Here is a 21,571-nt window from a genome sequence, read left to right as displayed (position 1 = left end):
TCCCGGATAGATATGAGTCATTCTCTCATGTCCTGTCTTGGCATGTCCCTAAATCCTAGGGTTATTTCGGACCACAACTCACTATCTCTTTTTATCTTGGTGGAGTGTGCTCTATCTAGTTTGATGCCACGTCCTTGGACGTTCAAGCAGCAAATTCTTTTAGAGGAAGTGTTTATTCGTTCTTTGGTTAAGGAGGCAAGGCTTTTTTGGGGCTATAATATGGCTTCGGCTTTTATTCTTATAGTATGGGACGCTTTTAAAGCGTGCCTTCTTTCTTGTTTGGCCTTTTTCTTCCTTCCTTTCTTGATTTCGATCTTGCTTGTCTTCTTCGTTTCCTTCTTTCTCAAAGGCAAATGGCTGGCAGCCAATACCAGACTAATTGGCTTTTTTAGGTCTGTGTTAGCCAAGATCATTTGACAATACTAAAATTATGTGTATTATATACTTATTTATAGGAGTTTTCAGCTAGCCTTCATTCGTAAGTCTGTAATGCATCATTCACATTTTCATCCACCCACTCCAGCATGCATCAAGGGGCAATTTGTCAGCCCACTTAAGCTATTGGCTGACTTCACAATGACTAATGACATGCTGATTTTTCAAAAGGAGCACGTTCACACACAAAATAATTCCTTTCAGTGACAGGGAGTTCTGTGATATGATCTACTTTTCTGAGGCAAAAAAAGATTTTTTCCTTTTAGTCAATGTTTCACAAAAACAATGACAAAACAAAATAAGAATTGACAAAAAGCTGGCAGCTGATGCCAGATCTATTGGCTATGCCACAGTTTGTTTGTACTGAAGTTACTACTGTGTCCCAGTGGAGAATTTGTGCAGGTGAACTAGAAACCCTACCATGCCAAATCGATTTTCTAATACAGTGATCTGAGCCCAAAGCCTTGGTTGTTTCCTATATTCCTCAAAAGCTCCGCCAACTTGAGCTCCTTCTACTTGTTTGCCTATAGATTCTGAAAAGTTATTGTCATACGCAGGCCTTAATACACGTGGTGACCACCTGCACTTTGAAGTAGACATGAATGCTTTAGAGGCAAACATGATTACATCTGCCTTGGCTCCATTTTGTGTTAGACACTTCTTGTATTCAAATAGCTATTGTTGCTACACAGAGGTGCAAGTCAGTGGATCGAGGTGAATAACCTACGCATTAAACAAGACAATCAATCAGACATTTGCTAAGCGCGCTAAATACCCGTGAGGGTCTCAAGGCGCTAGGGGGGGGGGTGGTGCTGCTACTGATCGAAGAGCCAGGTCTTGAGAAGTCGTCTGAAGGTCAGGAGGTCTTGGGTCTGCAGTAGGTTGGTGGGGAGGGTGTTCCAGGTCTTGCCGGCGAGGTGGGAGAAGGATCTGCCACCGGAAGTTGCTCTTCGGATGCACGGCACTGTGACGAGGGCGAGGACAGCTGAGCGGAGCTTGCGGGTAGGGGCGTTGAAGCTGAGTCATTTGTAGAGGTACGCTCGGCCGGCGTTGTGGAGGGCCTTGTGTGCGTGGATGAGGAGCTTGAAGGTTATCCTCTTGTTGACGGGGAGCCAGTGTAGGTCTCTCAGGTGGGGTGTGATATCGCTGCGGCGGGGGATGTCGAGGACCAGTTGTGCCGAGACATAAGAGGAGATGTCCTGTACCCTTCCTATGAGAGCACTCAGAGATTGATGATTTTTTGACATTTTCCAGAAGTAACTTTTACATAAATGGTCAACACCACATTCACTGGTAACAAGAAATGTGAAAAGCAGAGCTGTAGTAAGGATCACGCGATGGTCCTTGATTCCTAAACAGTCTAGAAGTGAGACATTAAACTTGAATGGGAGATGCCTTTAAAGAGCTGGAAAGTAGGATAAGCCCAAAAATGGTTCTTTGCATGTTGCATTCTCCGCACTGTCTTTTCATGATTGTCTTAGAGCACTTTACTTCCACTAATTAGCACCTGATGTATCCGGTTCAGTTGTGTGACGATTCTAACACAACTTGTTCTGGAAAAATGCACTTGATCACATCCAGGATTTAACTAACTGCGTCCAACCAAAACATCAACTAGTGGTCCTAGAAAACTATGGGCCATATTATCAAGAAAGGGCGATACATTTTCGCCGCTTTTATCAGCAGGAACCTGGGCTTCTATGGGAATTCACAAGGGCATATTATCAAGCCCATTATCGCCGCTTTAGCGGCAGTTTCCTGCAGATAAAAGCGGCGATAATGTATCGCCCTTTCTTGATAATATGGCCCTGAGTTTGTTCCCAGTTTCAGAAGATGGCTCATGTTAGCCATGGCCTCAAGTGAGAGCCGAAAGACGCCATTTTAATAGACAGCTGACAGCTTTTAACTAAGAGACTGATTTGGAAGTTTGGCAAAGGGGTGTCTATCACATTCTGAATTAGGCCCTAAATTCTCAAAAGACAGTTTATTCTCACATTCTCAGGAGATACTACTAGACTCATGCTCAAGAGTCTGGTGGTACTTAAGGTTTCAAAGGACAGCCTCTGGTAATGATCAAAGAGGTAACTTCTAGCCATGGTGCCAAGAGATTGTTGCTAGTCACAATCTTGAGCCAGCCTTACAGTTAGTGTCTCAAACGATGGCTGATAGCCATATATCTAAATAATGCTTTTAGTCCTGTAAGGACAGTGGTTACAAATACAGCTCAGGATGGAGGACATCAGCCAGATGGTCCACCACCCATAAAAAATACTTAACATTTGAAGTATTTCTGAAAGCATAATAATTGTCTTTGAGGAGGCTGTATTTTTAAGTAAATGTAGCTGTATTTTGAAAAACTGAAACACTACTGCCTGGATTATGAGAATGTATATGAGAGGACAACAGTATTAAAGTCATGATAAAATTCGAATTAAGAGTGGTAATCAAATGGGTGAATGTAAGAATATTAGTTCACATATGGAAGGGCTAATAGTTTTGGGTACACAATAAGACATACATTGAAGTTGTACAGGTACGCACTTTCCTATTTATGAGCACTTAAATGCACTATTTTGCATTAACTTGGAACTTAGCACTTAATTAGAATATTTTAAGTAGGACATGAGGACTTTGGATTTAGTATACTCGCAATATGTTCAAATACAGTTAATATATTTTTAAAATAATATGTCAGGTTACATACTAGGGTGTGACCAATACGTAATACATGGATTTGCACATGAGCAGTGACAAAACAGTAATTTAAATGTATTTATGTATATGTTGATGCACAAGAGTAGTGTGAGAAGGATGTACCAAAAAAGCAATTGAGTATTTCATTTCATTTCATTTTAGAAGTTTTATATAGCGCTGGCTAGACCCAGATGTATTCTATGTCTTTTAATTAGTAGTACATGTGGTGTATGTAGCCTTAAAAAAACATAAAATCAATGCAGCCCGTTCATGTGATCAAGACTGCGTGTGGGCTGTCGAAACGGGTCATGGGCGAAGCAGTGGTCTCTTTATACATAATGGGCAATGTTCAATAAGCGTATGTTTGCACCAAACTCATACGATGGGAAAGAAAATATATTTATTTTTGGTGAGTGAAAGTTGTCTGCTCATATTTCTCCCGAATTGCTTAGATTTTCAAAGACAAAAATGTACAGAGAGACATTCCAACAAACGTCTCTCATTCCAACCTCTACAGCCCAATAGCAGGCCTCCCCCTCCCCAAAGGCACTTAAATATTAGTATTTTCAGCGGAACTGATAGCGGACAGGTGGGACTATTGGATCATCCTCTTCCTCGTCTTCATCTCCACATACAACTTCAAAGACCAGGAATTTCAGGTGGGCCGGGATCTCTTTTTGGGTGACAGTTCTCACAATATCAGTCAACCTAGGGACAGAAAATCAGAGTATGAGCAAGGATAACACACTACTATGTATTTTCATTAAACTAATTATGTCAACTGACAAAACACTGATTATTTTGGCTTATTTAGAGGAAACAGAAATACTTAATTTCATTCTGCTGATCGAATTAATTTTCAAAGATTATCTAACTGTGATGTTGTACAGGTAATTCATGTGACTGCAGTGCCTACTGCCAGGATTGGGAAGACAGAAGAAAACAGTTTATCAGTCAATAGTTGCTGGTGCAATAGTAGAAGCCCCCAAGCCAATGACTGGTCCTCAGCCTTACCTCCTTCATATTAAAATTCACTTCAGTCCTGAAGGCAGACTTATGGGTAGATTTACAAAGATGTCATGCAGCGTAATGCAGCAGCCAAGCATGCTGCACTGAGTTGCGTGAGGGGGGTGAGAGCAGGAAAAGGCCATATCTACTGAGATTGGCATTCTTCCTCTCTTCCTAGCACTGGCGTACAATCAGTCTGCATAGCAGCATGCACACATCTCTTCACCATGGTGTAAAGTTGTCTATGTCATGTCTAGCGTAGGATTTGTTTTGTAAGGGTACCATTTCTGTATAAAACACTGTGCCAAGACAAACTTTAAAACGTTTCCAACTTTGGATATGCGCTGTAGAGAGTAGAACAAATGCAAAGTTAGAAAGGTTTGGAGAAATAAAATCTTTTCTCCAATTAAAGTCCAAGCTCAAACTATTTTTGGGTGCAAAACTCTGTTTACTATTGTTAATAGTTAGGAATTTGTGTAAAAAACCATGGATGGTTGCATTTGGAACATTCACGTACCACCAATGGAATGCCCCTGTGACGCAAATGAATGTAAAGCAGTCCCAAGCACTGCTTTGTATTACTTTTGGCAACTTTACATCAGAAAACAAGTTTTGCGCTGGAAGGTTAATTCCAAATAAACATTCTGCACCGATTTCCATTACTTTTGTGACACAGACCCAGAGCAAAATGTTAGTAAATCTGCTCTTTAGTGTTTTCTCTAAAGGCTATATCTGAAAGAATTATCTCAGAGTATGTATATTTCTGATGGATACTTCTAACAGTAGATTCCTCACCATATGAATATTCCCCAGGCGTCAGATTGGTTCTAGAAACGTTAAAGCACCATTTCTGTTTGCCGGTAGTAGCATTGGTGTGGGTCTTCACTAATGACGTTCAGATGTGGAAGCCATCAGATGAGGACCAGGATCATCTCCAAGGTCGTTAGACCTTTCTTCATCAGAATATTTCCAATGTGCAAGGGAAAATGTCACCTCTAAAAAACAACAGGGTTCAAGCCAAGCAAGAAATGTTGCGAACAGATGTCTGTGACAGACCCTCATGAAGTGTGTCCTTGGTGCCAGGGATCTGAGCACAATCCCAGGACCTGTGCTGACTGCGCCCAGATGAATCCGAAGTCCATAAGGGACCACGAGGGCCAAACTTTACGTCATCAAACATAAGAGGGCTCCACAGCATGACCAGTCGAAATCGTAAAGGATGCTCATTAAGTCGTTCCTGTGGCAGATCATCATTGCAGTCGAAGTCTTCAGTTAAGTCCATGAAAAAGCATATGTCATTGAACTAGGAAGAGGGCGCTTCCCACCGCTTTTGGAATCCTGAGAGGCTGCAAGGTTGTTTATGTGTCCTCACGTAAAGTAAAAGTAAAGTCCACATTTGTTAAGCGCACAATCACCCGTAAGGGTCTCTAGGCGCTGGGGGCCGTCGGGAAGATTAAGCGAGCTATTGCCCAGAGTCACATGGTGCTGGGCTAACCTGCCGCCGGAGCCGGGGATCGAACCGTGGTCCCCAGATTCCAGCCCAGTCGCGTCTGGCTCCCAATCTCCATCAGAGTGGATATCCAGTCCAGTGCCGATGTACCCCATGTTCCCAGGTCCATCGTCCACATCACCTCAAGTACAGTCTTTCAGAGAGGCCATGCTGCATATTTTTGGCACTTTACTGGTTCCCTCTGGCATGCCTTCAGGCTCCAAGGATCCGCAGGGGCCTCCAATCATACTTCTGCCAGCGGCTCCACCCTTGATGTGGTCTTTGCCCATCAAAAGTGCATGAGGTTCAGCTCCGGCGCCAACTTTGGTTCCGGCGCCAAACCTTGCGCTGGTTCCCTTTGTATTAACACTGATGCCAATGCGAGAGGAGGATTTGCAGCCCACAGTGCTATCCAACTCCGAGCAGAATGAAAACGAGTTACTTACCTGTAACTACGGTTATCCAGTATTGGTATCTTTCATAGATTCACATGCCTGAATCATTCCCCGTCGTCGAGGCGGGAGTCCCACGGTAAATAAAATATATAATAGCAGTGCCTAAAATTTCTTGTAGTAGGCTGGAAAAGCCTAAAGGCCTAACTAGGCCTCAAAACTTAGCAGCCTATCTACATCATTATGTAAAAAGACCTGAAATAGTAGCCTCAGCCAATCAGCTGTCCTCACCCTCTAGAACCTTCCCAGCTCAGGCAGTTCTCCTCAGATTTTCCCAGCACAAGTGAGAAGTAGTATCCAAAGTCAGAACTGCCCTACCGGGGAGGAGGGTGGGTGCATGTGAATCTATGAAAGATACCAATACTGGATAACCGTAGTTACAGGTAAGTAACTCGTTTTCTTATCCAGTATTAGGGTATCTTTCATAGATTCACATGCCTGAATCAGAATAGCAAGCAGTAACATCATGTCTGTCGATAGAGGAAGGTGGGAGACAAAGAAACATAAATCAATCCCCACACAACCAGGAAGGGAATAGAGTACAAACATGTTAACATAACCTATGCATCAAAACCTTCAAATATAACAGATAGGACAGCATTAGAAATATGTAAAGTTTAAAATATATAATCTTTCCAACCTTAATGAAGAAGATGCTGCAGCACTGCATCACCAACAGCTGTGTCATCTTGAACTGCCGACTGCAGACAGTAATGTTCGGTAAAAGTGTGCACACTTTTCCAAGTAGCAGCTCGGCAAATGTTCTCTAGAGTCACTCCAGCGAAAAGGGCCGTAGATGTCGACACTGTTCTTGTGGAATGAGCTTTAACCTTCCTTGATAAAGGTCTATTGGCCTTGTCATGACAGAAGGTAATTGTGGAAGACAACCACCTGGCAATAGTTGCTTTTGTGACAGCTTGACCGAAGGTGGGTCTTCCATAGGCAACAAACAGTTGTGTAGATTTACGTATGTCTTTCGTTTTTTGCAGATAGAATTTCAGACACCTTTTGACATCTAGAGAATGTAAAACCTTCTCTGCAGGAGTTTTTGGATCCGGGAAAAAGGTTCTGAGTTTGACCGGTTGATTAATGTGGAATTGAGTTGGCACTTTAGGAATGAATTTAGGGTTGGTCCTAAGTGTAACAAAGTCCTTAGAGAACTGCAGAAAAGGGGGAGTAATAGTGAACGCCTGTATTTCACTAACTCTGCGAGCAGAAGTAAGAGCCAACAGGATTGCAACTTTCCAAGTCAGAAACTTCAGTTCCGCTTTATGGATTGGTTCAAAGGGCCTTTTAAGAAGTTGGGAAAGGACTACATTAAGATCCCATTCCGGAGGAGGAGGACGAACTGGAGGAAAAGCTCTGTATAGTCCTTTAAGGAATTGTTTGATCAAGGAGGAAGAACATAAGGATGGTTTGTTGGAGTTCTTCCTGAATCTGGAGATTGCTGCCAGATGTACTTTAATAGAAGAAAAGGCTAGACCTGATTTAGCCAGAGAAAGCAGGTATGGAAGGATGGCTTCAGGAGGAGCCTGCAGCGGATGAACGTCATTATCTCCACACCATGAACAAAACCTCTTCCACTTGAAACGGTATGTTTTGATGGTACTTTGCGCACGTGCTTGCGACAATATCTTCCTGCATTCCGAGGGAATGTTTAGGTCTTTGAACTCTAGGAAATCAGGAGCCAAGCGTGCAAGTGCAGCGATTGAGGATCTGGATGTTGGATCTGACCGCCCTCTCTTGTCAGCATCGACATTGTCGGTTTGAGCCGAAACGGAGACTGTTGAGACAGCAGGAGAAGCTCTTGAAACCAATATTGTCTTGGCCAACGTGGAGCAATGAGGATGAGAGTGCAGTGTTCCCTCTTCATCTTTTGCAGGACTTTCGGAATGAGCGGAATTGGAGGATAAGCGTACGCAAACATTCCGGTCCATCTCATGAGGAGGGCGTTTCCTCTTGACCCCCGTCCTGGGAACCTGCTGGCATAAAACAGGCACTTGCTGTTTTGCTGCGTGGCAAACAAATCCAGCGTTGGTCTCCCCCAAAGGCGAAAAACTGTGTCTACTTGATGTTGTTCGAGTTCCCATTCGTGACAGTCCACAAAAGTTCTGCTGAGACTGTCTGCTAGAGAGTTTCGAACCCCTTGAACATGCTCTGCTTTGAGGGATATGCTGTGATGTAAGGCCCATTCCCACATTTCCTGAGCTTGCAGTGACAGGGTAAGAGATTTCGTTCCTCCCTGTTTGTTTATGTAGAACATGCTGGTGGTATTGTCCGTGCGCACCAGGACGGACGAATTCACGATCCTCGGTAGAAAAGCTTGCAGGGAAAGAAAAATGGCCCTGAGTTCCAATATGTTGATGTGCATCTGTTGATACTGATGAGACCATCTTCCCTGGATCTGAAGGTCCTGAAGGTGACCTCGCCAACCTTCCATGGACGCATCCGTAGTCAGAGTGAAGTCCGGAATCTCTTGGAGGAAGGTGAGGCCCGGCGACAAGTTGTGCGTCTTCGACCACCAGAGAAGAGCCTGTTTCATTTTGACAGTGACTTTGATGCGGTCGTCGAATGATCCTTCGACCTGCTTCCACTGACGAAGCAACTCTTCCTGCAACGGTCTCATTCTGAGTCTTGCCATAGGAATGAGATTGATCGCAGATGAACACATCCCCAGAAGGGAAGCATATATCCGAACTGAAAGTGACTTTTTTGCGGATATTTGTTTTGCCAGTTTGACGAGCTTGTTTTGGCGCTCCTGTGTCAAGTATGCCTTGCACTGGCATGTGTCCAAGACTGCACCCAGAAAAGTCAATCTTTGACGAGGTTGGAGCTGAGATTTTTGAGAATTGAGGGTCAGTCCTAGATTCGAGAACAGTGAAAGTGTTTTGTTGACTGCCTCCATGGTCGAGTGACTGGTTGGACCCTTTAACAGCCAGTCGTCGAGGTATGGGAACACCTGGAGTCCCAGGGACCTCAACATTGCAGCCACTGGAGCCAGGCATTTCGTGAAGATTCTGGGGGCCGATTTGAGGCCGAATGGGAGGACTTTGAATTGGAAATGGACGCCGGCCACTTGAAACCTTAGGAATTTGCGGTGGTTGGGGTGAATAGGGATGTGAAAATATGCGTCTTGCATATCCAGAGAAGCCAGAAAGTCTCCTTCGTTGAGACAATTCAGAATGTCCTTCAACGTTACCATGCGGAAACTCTGTTTCTTTAGATATTTGTTGAGTTTGCGCAGATCCAATATTGGACGCCACTCTTCTGAATTTTTCTCCACAAGGAAGAAGCGTGAATAAAAGCCCAGCCCTTTCTGAGAAGGATGGACTAGTTCTATTGCGTTCTTGCGTAGCATCTTTAAGGCTTCTTTGAAGAGTAAGCGCAGGCGAGGGGGAGGAGGACCCCTGGGCGGCGTTGTGGGAGGCTTTTGTAAAAACTCCAAAGTGTGTCCCTTGCTGACCAAATCCAGGACCCACTGATCTGAAGTTATCTTCCGCCATTGATGGCAAAAGGCGGAAATCTTGGCGCCCACGGGGAGGGAAAGAGGAGTGGCCGACATCCGGCAAAGCTCATTGGCGCTTGTTAGAATCTCTCCCTTGATTGCCTGAGCGCCGTTTCCCTCCTTGCCGAGAGAAAGAACCAGAAGCAGACTGCCGGTTAGAAGATCGGTAGTAGGGTTTGTTGTAGGAAGATTGATACTGTCTATTTTGTTGGTTTGAATAATTTCCTCTGGAGGAGTAACCACGACCTCTTGCACCTCTAAAGGACCCCCTCTTGTATTGCAGGGTTCCCAGAGATTTCGCTGTATCGGTATCGGTTTTAATAGCCAATAAAGCGTCATCAATGTGCTTTCCAAACAAGGACTCACCATCGAAAGACATGTCCAAGATTTTGGTTTGGACCTCAGGTCTAAAAGTGGTAGCCTTGAGCCAACCTTGACGTCTAAGCACAATTGCTCCAGCCAATTGTCTAAAGTTGGTATTAGAAATGTCTAGGGCGCAATCAATAATTTCTGAGGCCGCCCTTTCCCCTTCCTGCACAATTCTGCGTACATCCATCTGTTGATCCTCCGGGATCAGCTCAAGATATTCCGTGAGCTCAGACCACATTTGTCTATCATAACGAGCCAGGATAGCTAAGGAGTTAGCCGCTTTAATGGATGCTGCTGCGTTTGCTGAAAATTTCTTCCCAATGGCGTCAAGCCTCCTTCCCTCCTTGTCAGGTGGCGTTGATATGGGAGCAGAAGGATTCTTGGACTTTTGCTGCGCAGCCTGAGAAATGACTGAATCCGGTCGAGGATGGCCGATTAAACAAGCAGGAGTATCGGATGGTGCTCGATACTTTTTATCTATCCTCTGCAAAACTGCTGGAATGGAAGCTGGTGTTTTCATTATATTGAGGCCTTCCTTCCATATATAGTCAATAATAGGTATGGCTCTGATCACTCTCCGATACCCCTCCTTAAAGTCATGTAAAAAACAGTCCGACTGCTCAACTGTGACAACCAATTCAAATCTATTAGCAGCTCTCTGCATAATATTGTGAAAACCCCCAATATCTTCAGGCGGAGAGTCTGAAGGACGGGGAGGAGGCGGAGAAGGTGTAGGGATGACATAATCCTCCCAAGGGTCCACTGGAGTGTTATCCGGTAATTCTCCCTCCTCTCTACTTTCGTCACCATCAGAGGACGAACTGTCCACAACCTGAGGAATTGGTGAAGTACGTGGTTGTGGTGACAAAGGAGCTCTTGGCGACGGAGGTCGTGGCACAGGAGCCGGAGCAGATGACCCAGCGGGCGCACCCTCATTGGGTGGAAATCTCTGGCGATAATCTGCCAACATAGCTTGCAAATCCTGTATTAAGGAAGTTGGCAAATGTGCTGTGTCCTCAGACCGAGGAAGTCTAGAATGAGGTGACTGATATGGAGTGGAATAGACGTCATGCGTATATTGCTCCTGAACCTCCTCTTCATCATCCTCTTGAAGTTTAATATGCAATTGAGAAGGGTGACAGGCAATCCCAAAGGGGTCATCATCCTCTTCCCCTTCATCTGACTCTCCTTGCATGTATGTCTCCAAAATGTGTGATGGCAAAAGCGGAGAAATATGTGAATAATCCTGCCTTTTATAAGTTTTCATTTGAAAATGAGTGAATTGTATCTTTGCTGGCGGGGAACCGTGCAGCCGATGAGCAGAAGTCCCAGTAAACGGATTCTCCGTCGACGGCGCTGCCAATGCTAAAGATCTTGCCGTCGACGAGGTCGTCAAAGGTATTGTCATTGACGAGTCCTTCGATGTTGAGATCGTCGATAACGCCGTCGTCGACGAGGCCGTCCTCGGCGGGTCCCTCGTCGTCGAGACCGTCGCCGGCGTCTTCGTCGACGAGTCCCTCGTCGACGGGACCGTCGATGGTGTCTTCGTCGACGAGTCCTTCGTCGACGGGACCGTCGATGGTGTCTTCGTTGACGAGTCCTTCGTCGACGGGACCGTCGATGGTGTCTTCGTCGACGCGTCCTTCGTCGACGGGACCGTCGATGGTGTCTTCGTTGACGAGCCCTTCGTCGTCGGGGTCGTCGATGGTGCTTTCGTCGACGATGCCTTCGTCGACGTGTCCGATGTTGGTGTCTTCGTCGACGAAATCTTTGTCGACGAGGTCGTCGATGATGTCTTTGACGACGAATCTTTTGGAGACAATGTCTTCGTCGACGACGGCCTTGCGGTCGTCGACGGAGCAGACGATTTAGTCGATGGAGCCTTCGTAGAGAAGGATTTCAAAGACTGTGACTTGGTTTTTGATATCAAAGGTGGTACAGACATCAAAGGTGACGTGATAGCTGAAGTGGTAACCACAGAAGTAGAAGAGGAGGCAGAAGTCCAAGTAGTAGTAGGTACAGACACCAGAGATAAAGTTTTGGTCTGGGTAGTACTCACATGTGAAGAAGCCGATGCACTCTTAGAGGGTTCTGAAGCTTTCTGAGAGGTTTTCAACATTTTCTTTCTCTCAGGAGAAGCATTGTCCGTGGATCTAGCTCTCTTGCTAGAAGTTGAGGCTTTGTCCTCCTCATCAGTGGATGAAGACTTTAGCCACAAAAGAACCCTTGCCTCCCTATCCCTGATGGTTTTCTGAGGGAAGGTACGGCAAATTCTACAGTCCTTCACCACATGTGAAGGGTGTAGGCAATAAATACAATCCGAGTGCTTGTCATCCACATGGACTCTCTTCTTGAAGAAGGTTCCACAGGGTTTGAAAAGAGCTTTCCTTTCAGACATTATAAGCTTGAAAATCCCAAAAACTGAGTAGGCACTCAGGGAGACTCCCTTACACACGAAGTGCGGTGAAAATCTGAGGAGAACTGCCTGAGCTGGGAAGGTTCTAGAGGGTGAGGACAGCTGATTGGCTGAGGCTACTATTTCAGGTCTTTTTACATAATGATGTAGATAGGCTGCTAAGTTTTGAGGCCTAGTTAGGCCTTTAGGCTTTTCCAGCCTACTACAAGAAATTTTAGGCACTGCTATTATATATTTTATTTACCGTGGGACTCCCGCCTCGACGACGGGGAATGATTCAGGCATGTGAATCTATGAAAGATACCCTAATACTGGATAATCGCCATGACACAAGCAGCGCAGGGCTCCAACCAGCACACAACTAACAGGCAACCCTTCCGATTCTGACACTGCTCTTACCACGTAATAGCACTTGCACAAGTTGTATCTCCATGCTTGGAGACAGAGTAATGGCAGGGCTGAGCCTACCATCAGCATATGACACTGCTCTGACCTCTCCTCTAAAGCCTGCTTGTGGCATATCAAGCCTTCATTGTCTCCCTGCTGCTCCTGATCTTTCTGCCTAATCATGAAACCTGCATTACAGAAAACACCAAAGTAAGATGTTAGGTAATCCCTTTCAATTGATGACAACACCCTCACTCTGTAACCCAACAATACCCAGTCCATTCTAGCCCCTCTGCCCACCTCTTCAGGAACCTGCATAATGCCATGACGCTCTTACCCTCCCATATTTCCCTATAATTTAACTAAAAGAAACAGAAAAAACTGCAAGGAATTACTTCCCTGAATGCACAAGACTAAAACTAATAACCATCATGTGCTTGGCTAACCACTAACCATGGTTTCAGGTAGTACTGTGCAACCTACTGTAAAGAACCATACTGCTCCATAAGGGGTAAATAGCGCTACATAAATGCACTTGCAACTCAATACAGTACATTTATTACATCAAAAAATAGTGTTACTGAAAGCAGAACAATGGCTACAGAGTAGAATATGAGAAGAAACGTTTAAAAAACACTGAATCCCATTTTCAAGTGCTTTTTTAATTTTAAAAACATAGCGCTATAAAAATCTTAATAATGTATCGTCATGTTATTTGTTGTGAGTATTCAACGGTATTAAGTTTATTCAAAAGCACCTTCAGTGATGTACAGCTGCCTTAATGTGCTACCAGGAACAGGCCTCAAAGAGTCCCATACTAGAGAGGGAAGCTGCAAGTATGGCAGTTTTCAGGAGTCCACAGCCACAAGTCACAATTGACTGTGGCTCCAATAATAAGTGCCAGCAACAAAACGAAACCACTGGGTCTAGAATGTGTGGATGAATGCTAACGGAGTGTCCCTTTTAAAGGACAGTTTCCCTCATCCACTCGAAGGTGGCATGCTTCATCATAAGGTAGCCTCCTCGCATTATGAACCTAGTCATAATGCGGGCTACAAACCCCTCTATGAGAATGAGGAGCTCAGGGATGTTTTCTTTGGTAGAAAGATGTATACTAAATACCTTGGGTGAGCTGGGTGTTATGAGGGGTGCAAAGCAAAAACGGGTGTGAAGTAAAACTTGTTCTAGGGTGCCTAATAGACTTTATTAGGGCGCCCCTGGACCAGGATTAAAAACCAAGCTATAACAGGAGGGGATTAAACCTGTCATAGAGTGAGAAATAGGTCGACATGTTTCAGCCTGGTGCCGTCATAAGAGGTGATCACCTTCCTCGGCACAATCCGCGCTGCCTGTCATTTAGTCATAAAGGACTTGATATCACCTTGAGTTTTGCGCCAAGGTACAGTGGAGGCATGTTACCTGACATTCACAGGCAATACCCACGAGTGTACTCTTGACTGAGTGGATTACCACTCCAACCACTGGTTTTGTATATTGGAAATTTTCTTTTATTTTGCATTACTCACTGGTTACACACACTTTGTAGTAGTATCCATAAGGTCCTGAAGAAGGCCGCCACACCTCTTATGTATTACATTGTAGACCCAGGTTTTTTTTGGTGTTGGTTTTTGAGTAGGGGAGTCAACCCCTGCAGGTCTCTAAACCGCCTCTGGCCCTCTTTGTGTTTTGATTGTACAATGATCCTTGCACCATGCCTGTCTGTTAATAGAAACTTTGTATTCAGTGAAAGATACATAAAAGAGAAATGCGTAGTACGCAGCTATCAGTCTCAAAACGTGTCCTTTGGTTAGAATTAATCTACCTTAGTTTGTCCGATTTACACTCATTAGAATACATGGACATTAGTTTAGGCTCAGTTCCTGTGTGCCAGATGGTTGATGAAAAGGACTTCCAACCAGGTTATTTATGCAGTGCAATATCATGTTTACTGGATAATAACCAAATCTATTTAATTTGCTTTGTCAATGTCTTTGTAGAGTACTATGTTATATACAGGGCCACTGGAATTATGCAGCAGTGGAGCACCAAATTATGCGGCAGGGTTGACTAAATTATGTAGCAAGAAAAAGCAAATTATGCGGCACAATGAGGCACATTTTTTGATAGTATTACTTAATTCTTTTATAATTATTACACATGGTAATACTGTCTGGGCAAACATTTCACCTCATTAGTACCAGTTTAACAGCCAAATACAGCAATAAACAACAGAAAGATGAACAGTTAACCTCTGTGAAGGATTTTTGGTAAAATCTGCAGATTATGCAGCAGATGATGGATTATGTGGCAAATGCAGCAATTCAATAATTATGTGACCAAAGCAGAGGCTGCAGTGCAGAATTGTAGAATTCCAGTGGCCCTGGTTATGTAGTGGAATTTATATACCAGGTTTCTACCCCTAATGATGATTCAAAGGGCTTTTCGGGTGATGATGAGACATTTACTGATGTTGTTATGCATGTCTAGTAGAGTGTGTGCTTCTTATTCTAGTCTATGATGGAAGTATTTTGGAACTGTGTGTGAGGTTCAGAGGCTTGCTTCAAACATGGGTAGTACATTTGTGGTTGTGCTTAATTATGTCATAATAATGATGTGGGAAACAGAGCTACATTTGCCCACACTTACCCTACTATGCTTATCGTCATTTGTTATGGTGTCGCAGGGGTGAACTGCCCTTTTGTGCTTGGTGAGTAGGTGTAGGTTAGGAGCTTACGCTTAGGAAGGGCATGACTAAAGAAAATCAGCAGACACCATTCTTACATGGAGCACTAAAGCAAGATGATTAAGTGATCCCATTCATATATGGGTTCATGGGATCAATCAGGACTGGAGATTGTGTGACCCAAGAAAATCAAGAGACACCTTTCTTATATGAGCTTCAGTGGCACACAGCAGAGTGGAGGAGCAGCACCCCTAAGAAATCAGGTATCTGTTGGGTCCACTCAGGGGCAGAAGATACTGTCCCAGGAAAATCAAGAGATATCACGTTTACCTAGGTGTATGAGGTCCATATAAAAATAAAATGTGGCAACCATAAGAAACTGATTGACACCACTTGTACATAGGCCTCTGGGGCCCAATCAGGAACAGAAGAGGCTACGGCCCGATTCACAAAAGTAATCAGAGACAAAATCCTAACTTTACGACTTCCGTAATAACAAAAGTCATAAAGTTAGGATTTTGTCTCGGTTAAACTTAAGTTTTGGTCTTCTTAAGGGAAAACGCCTACATCAGTCTGCATCACTCAGGGCCCACAGGAAGCATTGTCACCAGCATCATTGTTGGATGAGCCCCTTTCGTCCCTGACCTTACTAGCACTGCAGGGAAACCAGAGCCTGCCCCTGTTTGTCTCCTGGAGCTTTGACAACTCCCTCTGTTCCATCTCGTGACCTGGAAAAATCTGAGAGGTAACTAAGTGAGGTCAAGCTGAGTCCATACCTGCATACAGCATATACACCGGGTGTGCTTCTTGAACCCTTTAGGTGATGAAGATGCAACTTCAGCTGCATTCCTACAAAATCATGAGTGCAACTGCACTACATTTACACATCTGGGATGGGAACAACGCAGCTGCAATATTGCTGATTGGTTCCTGAAAAGACAAAGTGGTATCAATGGCGGTTCCTCCTAATGAGCGGAGGAGCGTCGCCCTGCCTGAAGTGAGCGACACAGGTAAACACACAGAATAATACATTTTATTATTCTGTGTGCTGCAGTGCCAGCCAGCGTTGGTGAGGGGGTCAATAGAAGCTTTGTGACTGCTGCCAGTGCCCTTGTCAGATAGGCCGACTGTCTACAGCCGACCTATCCGACATGTGGGCTGAAGACTCAGGAATCCCAGGGATGTGAAACAGCTGGGGGATCACTGGCAGAGGCCCCCAGACTCAAAATGAGTGCTGGGTTAGCCTGCTGCAACCAATCCTGGGGCTGTACTCATGCTGAAAACAGCATAAGAAAATTTCAAAAAGGGGGTGGTGATGGACAGAGTATCTGAGTTAATCAGAACACTCCTACCCAGTCAACAGATCAGGGCTTGATCCATCACCGTTTTTTAGCTCACTGCACCATCCCAGTTCAGAACCTGGCTATATGCAAATTAGTCTGTCCCTGGCCCAGTGCATCATGGGAACAGGGCAGACCAAACTACCAAGCCAATTCTTCACTGGAAAGGAAACAAGCTTCCGGGGACCGGTTTCTGGCATTACAGCCGTCTTCGGCCCGGCTTGCTTGAATCCTGATGGTGCAGTGAGCAAGGGACTCATGTCTGAGCATACCCTTCCACACTCATGGTGGCCAAAATAATTTCAAAAAGGGGGTGGTGATGGACAGGATTGGTTGTTGGCACAACGGGAAGTCGTGAACCACCTTCCTGTTCGTCACCCGGGACTCCGAGGAGAGACATGCAGCATGGGTAAGTCTTTTTGGCATTGCGCTGTGACCTGCCCCACCGTTTTTAAATAATAATAGCTGCCAATGAGTAGTATCATGTCAAACTGAATTATACAGGAAATCTTGAAAAATGTTCCTTACTAAACTGAGCTAAGATGTAACTGAAACCCAACTGTGCCGGATCAATACGGTATTGTTTACAGAAGCCCAAATTAGTAATATTTAATGTAAAGCACAAGGATGTCTTCTACAGGAACATTTACATATGTGAGAGACATCCAACTAGAGTCTTCAAACACTGTGAATATCACAGCCTCACACAGCCCACCTCATACTTTTCGGAAACTCACTCAATATGATTTTGTGTGGCACACACCACGGACTAGTCCTGCATAACGTTGTATATTGTAGCTTACCATACTAGTCTTTAGGCTTCCAACGGATTACATTCCATATACAAGAGCCATGAATTATGAAGATTTTCATTTTATAACATCATTATAGTGCGATATGGGTTGAAATGTTAGCATTATAGTCAAAATCCTTTACATACATTTTTGTCAGTTATGGTTATTTGTAATATCAAAGCTTTCTCAAATGCACAGCTCATGCTCTTAGGCATGATCTGTAGCTGACAGACATGCCTCTGGTAATTGATGGGCATGGCTTTGCTGGATTCGACAATCCAGCCTTGTGCAGTAACCATAAATTACAAGACCAGGTGTCCTGGATTTGCAGCTTTTTATATTTGATACAATTTGGCAACGTTCACTCAATACCACATTTTAAACGCACTGTACCTATTGAAGGCATGTTGCATGTAACAGGGGTCATATGAATGTTGAGAGAGCATCAAAGCCTCTGAATAGCCTCTGAATAGTCAAAGAAATTGTAGACATTTACAGAGAAGATACAGACAAGGACATGAGGAGAATGGGAAAAGAGACAGGGGCATACCGAGATAAGGAGACGAAAGACAGAAAAAAAGAAGAATGTAAAGAGTAGAGTGCTACACAGAGTGAGTGTGAGAAAGATGGAAAGAGAATGTACCCAGATGAAGGCATAAAAGATGGAAAAGAAGGGGGAATGAGCAGGAATGAGCAAATGAGAGAAAGAAGGAGGTGAGAATAGAGAAATAGAAGATGACCAGTTACAGGAAAGTATGATAATTTAAAGGATGACCAAGTTTAGGGATGACCATGGATTCACCCAATAGAAATAGCACTTCTTGAAATAGAAAATGCCAGGAGTAGGTACTTACTATCTTGCAGTTCTTGGTTTCTGCTCAGAGGAGCCAGTGCTCTGTCTCTGAAATTCAAATGAGTTTGGAATTGCTGTGTTTCTCTATTCCTCTAACTTTCCTGCTTGCTTCTAGACAACAGAAACTAGTATGGCTGCTACTCACTCTTTTCCTTACACTATAAATACTCATGACAGAACCTTTTTCCAGTACTATTTCTGATTGAACCCCATCCCTCTTGCTAGTAGCCAGTTTCGTGCATTTATCATTATTTCTTCTGTTAAGCTAGTACTGACCTTTAGGTTAGTCTTACATCATGACTCCTACATCTCATAAAACAAAATGTGAACAACAGATATTTGTTGTTAGCCACCTCAATGGTATTCATTTTATCGACCTCGGAAGGAATAAAGGTTGGTTGGGAGTGCTGGAATTCAAACTTTTTACAATAGGGACAAACATAGATCCCAGTAGGGAATGTATGAGTCCACCTAACCTCATACACAAATTAATTTGAAGTACACTTATTATGCCATCTGCAAGCCTTCGCTGACACAAAGTGCAGCTGAGTACAAACAATGTTGCCAAATAGTTTCTATAAAGTGCATTACTACTTAACATTCTACAGATATCAATGTTTATGGGTATGATGCAAGTTTTGGCATTGATTCTGTGCTATTGTGGCACCTTAGGTAATCACACTTCATGCTCATTCTTCTTCCTGACGGTAATGAAGGTTGATTCATGTACCAAAGGCCTGATTTAGAGTTTAGCAGGCAACTTACTTTGTTGAAAATGTGACGAAGTACCATCCCGCCAAGCCCTTGTTCCGCCTGCCTTCTTTAGAGACAGGCATACCTTAAGTATTCCGGAGATGGACTCTCCATTGCCTCCATCAGTGGAATACTTCCTCTGATGGCTCAGCAGAGTAGGACCTGAAATTCCGCACCTTACCAGGTCCAATGGCTTAATATGTCACACAACAATACGAATGCTGTTAAGATTCATTAGGGAGAACCCTGAACATTGCTAAGTTTTCTTATTTTGAGGCCAATAACATTTGCCAGTGTACTTAAAAATGCATTTTGGGCTGCATTTAATTGAGAAAAATTACACCCTGTATCATGGCATTGTACCAGAAAAGTGAAGGGAGCCCCCACAAGTAAGTTTGATTCAGCTCTGAAAATGGCTCCACCCCAACTTTTCTGAGTGTTAGCGAACCCCCCAACCCACCGCAGTTTGGGTCAAGTTGCGCCCATGCTTGTTATGCTGCAGAGAACATAGTTAAAGGGGGAACAGAGGTGGTCCAGGTCCGGACCTCAACACTAGGAGTCATCCAACAAAAGCTGAGGGTTGTCACTCATGTGTTGTCTACTATTCTATCATGGCTAATTTGGGATAGCTGGATACAAATCACCAGTGCACAAACCTAGAAGTCTTTTTGGAGACCCTGGACCACTTTGGGCCCTTTTCACAAGAGAGGCAGATGCAGTGCGATTTCTGCATTGCAGTGTGACCAGTGTTTCCCGTCTTAGTCCCAAAGATGATCAAAGCTTTTGCACCACCAAATGACTTCACACAAAGAGTTGCAAACATGCTGCCTCATGAATATTTATAATAGATCATCTGGAGAAATGTTATGGACACTGGGATGGACGTGTGCATGGAGAACCGACCTCCATCCCACCATTAGAAATCACTGTGTGCCATCAGTGAGAACCTCTTATCAGCGCCACTGGAATTATGTGAATCTGCAGCTGCACCGTTTTCCCCATAATAAGGATTTGCTGCATTTGTCACATAATGCAGCTCTAAGTTACTAAAGAAAACAGTGACACTTATTGACCCATAGTGCAAGGACCATCGCAAAGTTGGGCTTATCAACTTTTAATTGCCTATTGCCGTAACTGGTGCTATGTAAAGCGCTCTGATAACTGATTCGGTTCGGTTCTAGTTCGCGCTATATAAAACTCTTAAAAAAAAAAAACTATTAGTATTGAGGTAGAACATTTGCCCAGACAATGTTAATGTGAGCTAAAAAGACAATAAAATGCACTTATACGGTCACCAAATGTTCTGCATTACGCCACATAATTTCCATTTAATTGCCACATAACTTAGTCAAGTCAACCCTGCCGAATAATTCCAGTGGGCCTGCCCCTGATGCAGTATACAAAGTTGCAATTGCGGTGCAGACTTCGAGGAAGGTATGTAGCGGTCTGTGAGGACGCTCTCTGCTCTTCACGACGTCCTCTGTCTTTGCAACCAGATAAACCTGTCAAATTAGGCTAACGTACACACATCGCTCAACAAGGAAGTCAGGCTTTCCTACTAAGTTAGGAATTTTCCAAAATATTTTGAAAGTTCTTGTACACAATCTTATGAAAGCCAGCTCATTTTGTACTATATATATTTTTTTAATGTGCTGGAAATGCATCATTTTATCTCGTCTATTTTTAGGTCTCGCCTGTCGATGCGCATGCGCATCGAGCAAGCGAGACTATAGGGGCTCATCCAGACTTTATCTAACTTGCAAGGAATCGTGGCGATTCCTTGCAGTGCCCGTGACTTTTAAGCTCAATGCGCATGTGCATTGAGCTTAAAAGCGCGTGCACATGCCCCCAGCCGCCTGCCTTGCCTACTCTCTCTCACAGCCTCCCCCAGCTCCGCCCCCTCACTACTTGATTGCACGGCCGCTAGGCCGTGCCTCCCCTACTCTCCTCCCCCCTCCTCCTCTCCTCCCCTGCCTGCCTGCCGCTAGGCCGTGCCTCCCCTACTCTCCTCCCCCCTCCTCCTCTCCTCCCCTGCCTGCCTGCCGCTAGGCCGTGCCTGCCCTACTCTCCTCCCCCCTCCTCCTCCTACTGCCGTGTCCTGTCTCTCCTCCTCTCCCTCTCTATACCCTCCCCCTCCCCCCCACCACTCCCATCAAGTCCCTCTGGCCCTTCCCTCCTCCCCGGACCCCTCCTCCCCTGCCCCCTCCTCCCCTGCCCCCTCCACCCTTTCTTGTTATACTAAAGTATTTAGCTCAAAGATGCACTGTATACAGAAAACAACCGGTTTATTTACTTGTTTTTTTCACTACAGAAAAGCTTTGTTATGTTTTGGGCAGGAATAAAAATGCAAGCCAGACTTATTAGCTTTGCCCGGAATATTATTCTAAATTGCT

At 44.4% G+C, this 21,571-nt stretch overlaps 1 protein-coding gene across 1 annotated transcript in view; it reads right to left on the bottom strand.

Moving 5' to 3' along the window:
* Window positions 1-3,507: 3,507 nt before the first annotated feature.
* Window positions 3,508-21,571, bottom strand: part of UBA7 (ubiquitin like modifier activating enzyme 7) — a 1,199,654-nt gene continuing 1,181,590 nt past the window's right edge. The window contains exon 25 of the mRNA XM_078661236.1: window positions 3,508-3,837. Within this exon, the coding sequence (XP_078517362.1) occupies window positions 3,696-3,837 (142 nt within the window). The 3' untranslated portion in view covers window positions 3,508-3,695. The remainder of the gene's footprint in view (window positions 3,838-21,571) is intronic.

This window comes from Lissotriton helveticus, chromosome 9 (assembly GCF_964261635.1).
Source record: "Lissotriton helveticus chromosome 9, aLisHel1.1, whole genome shotgun sequence".
NCBI classification, from domain to species: domain Eukaryota; kingdom Metazoa; phylum Chordata; class Amphibia; order Caudata; family Salamandridae; genus Lissotriton; species Lissotriton helveticus.
The sequence above is the reverse complement of the archived record's forward strand: the minus strand, read 5'-3'. Positions and strand labels throughout refer to the sequence as shown.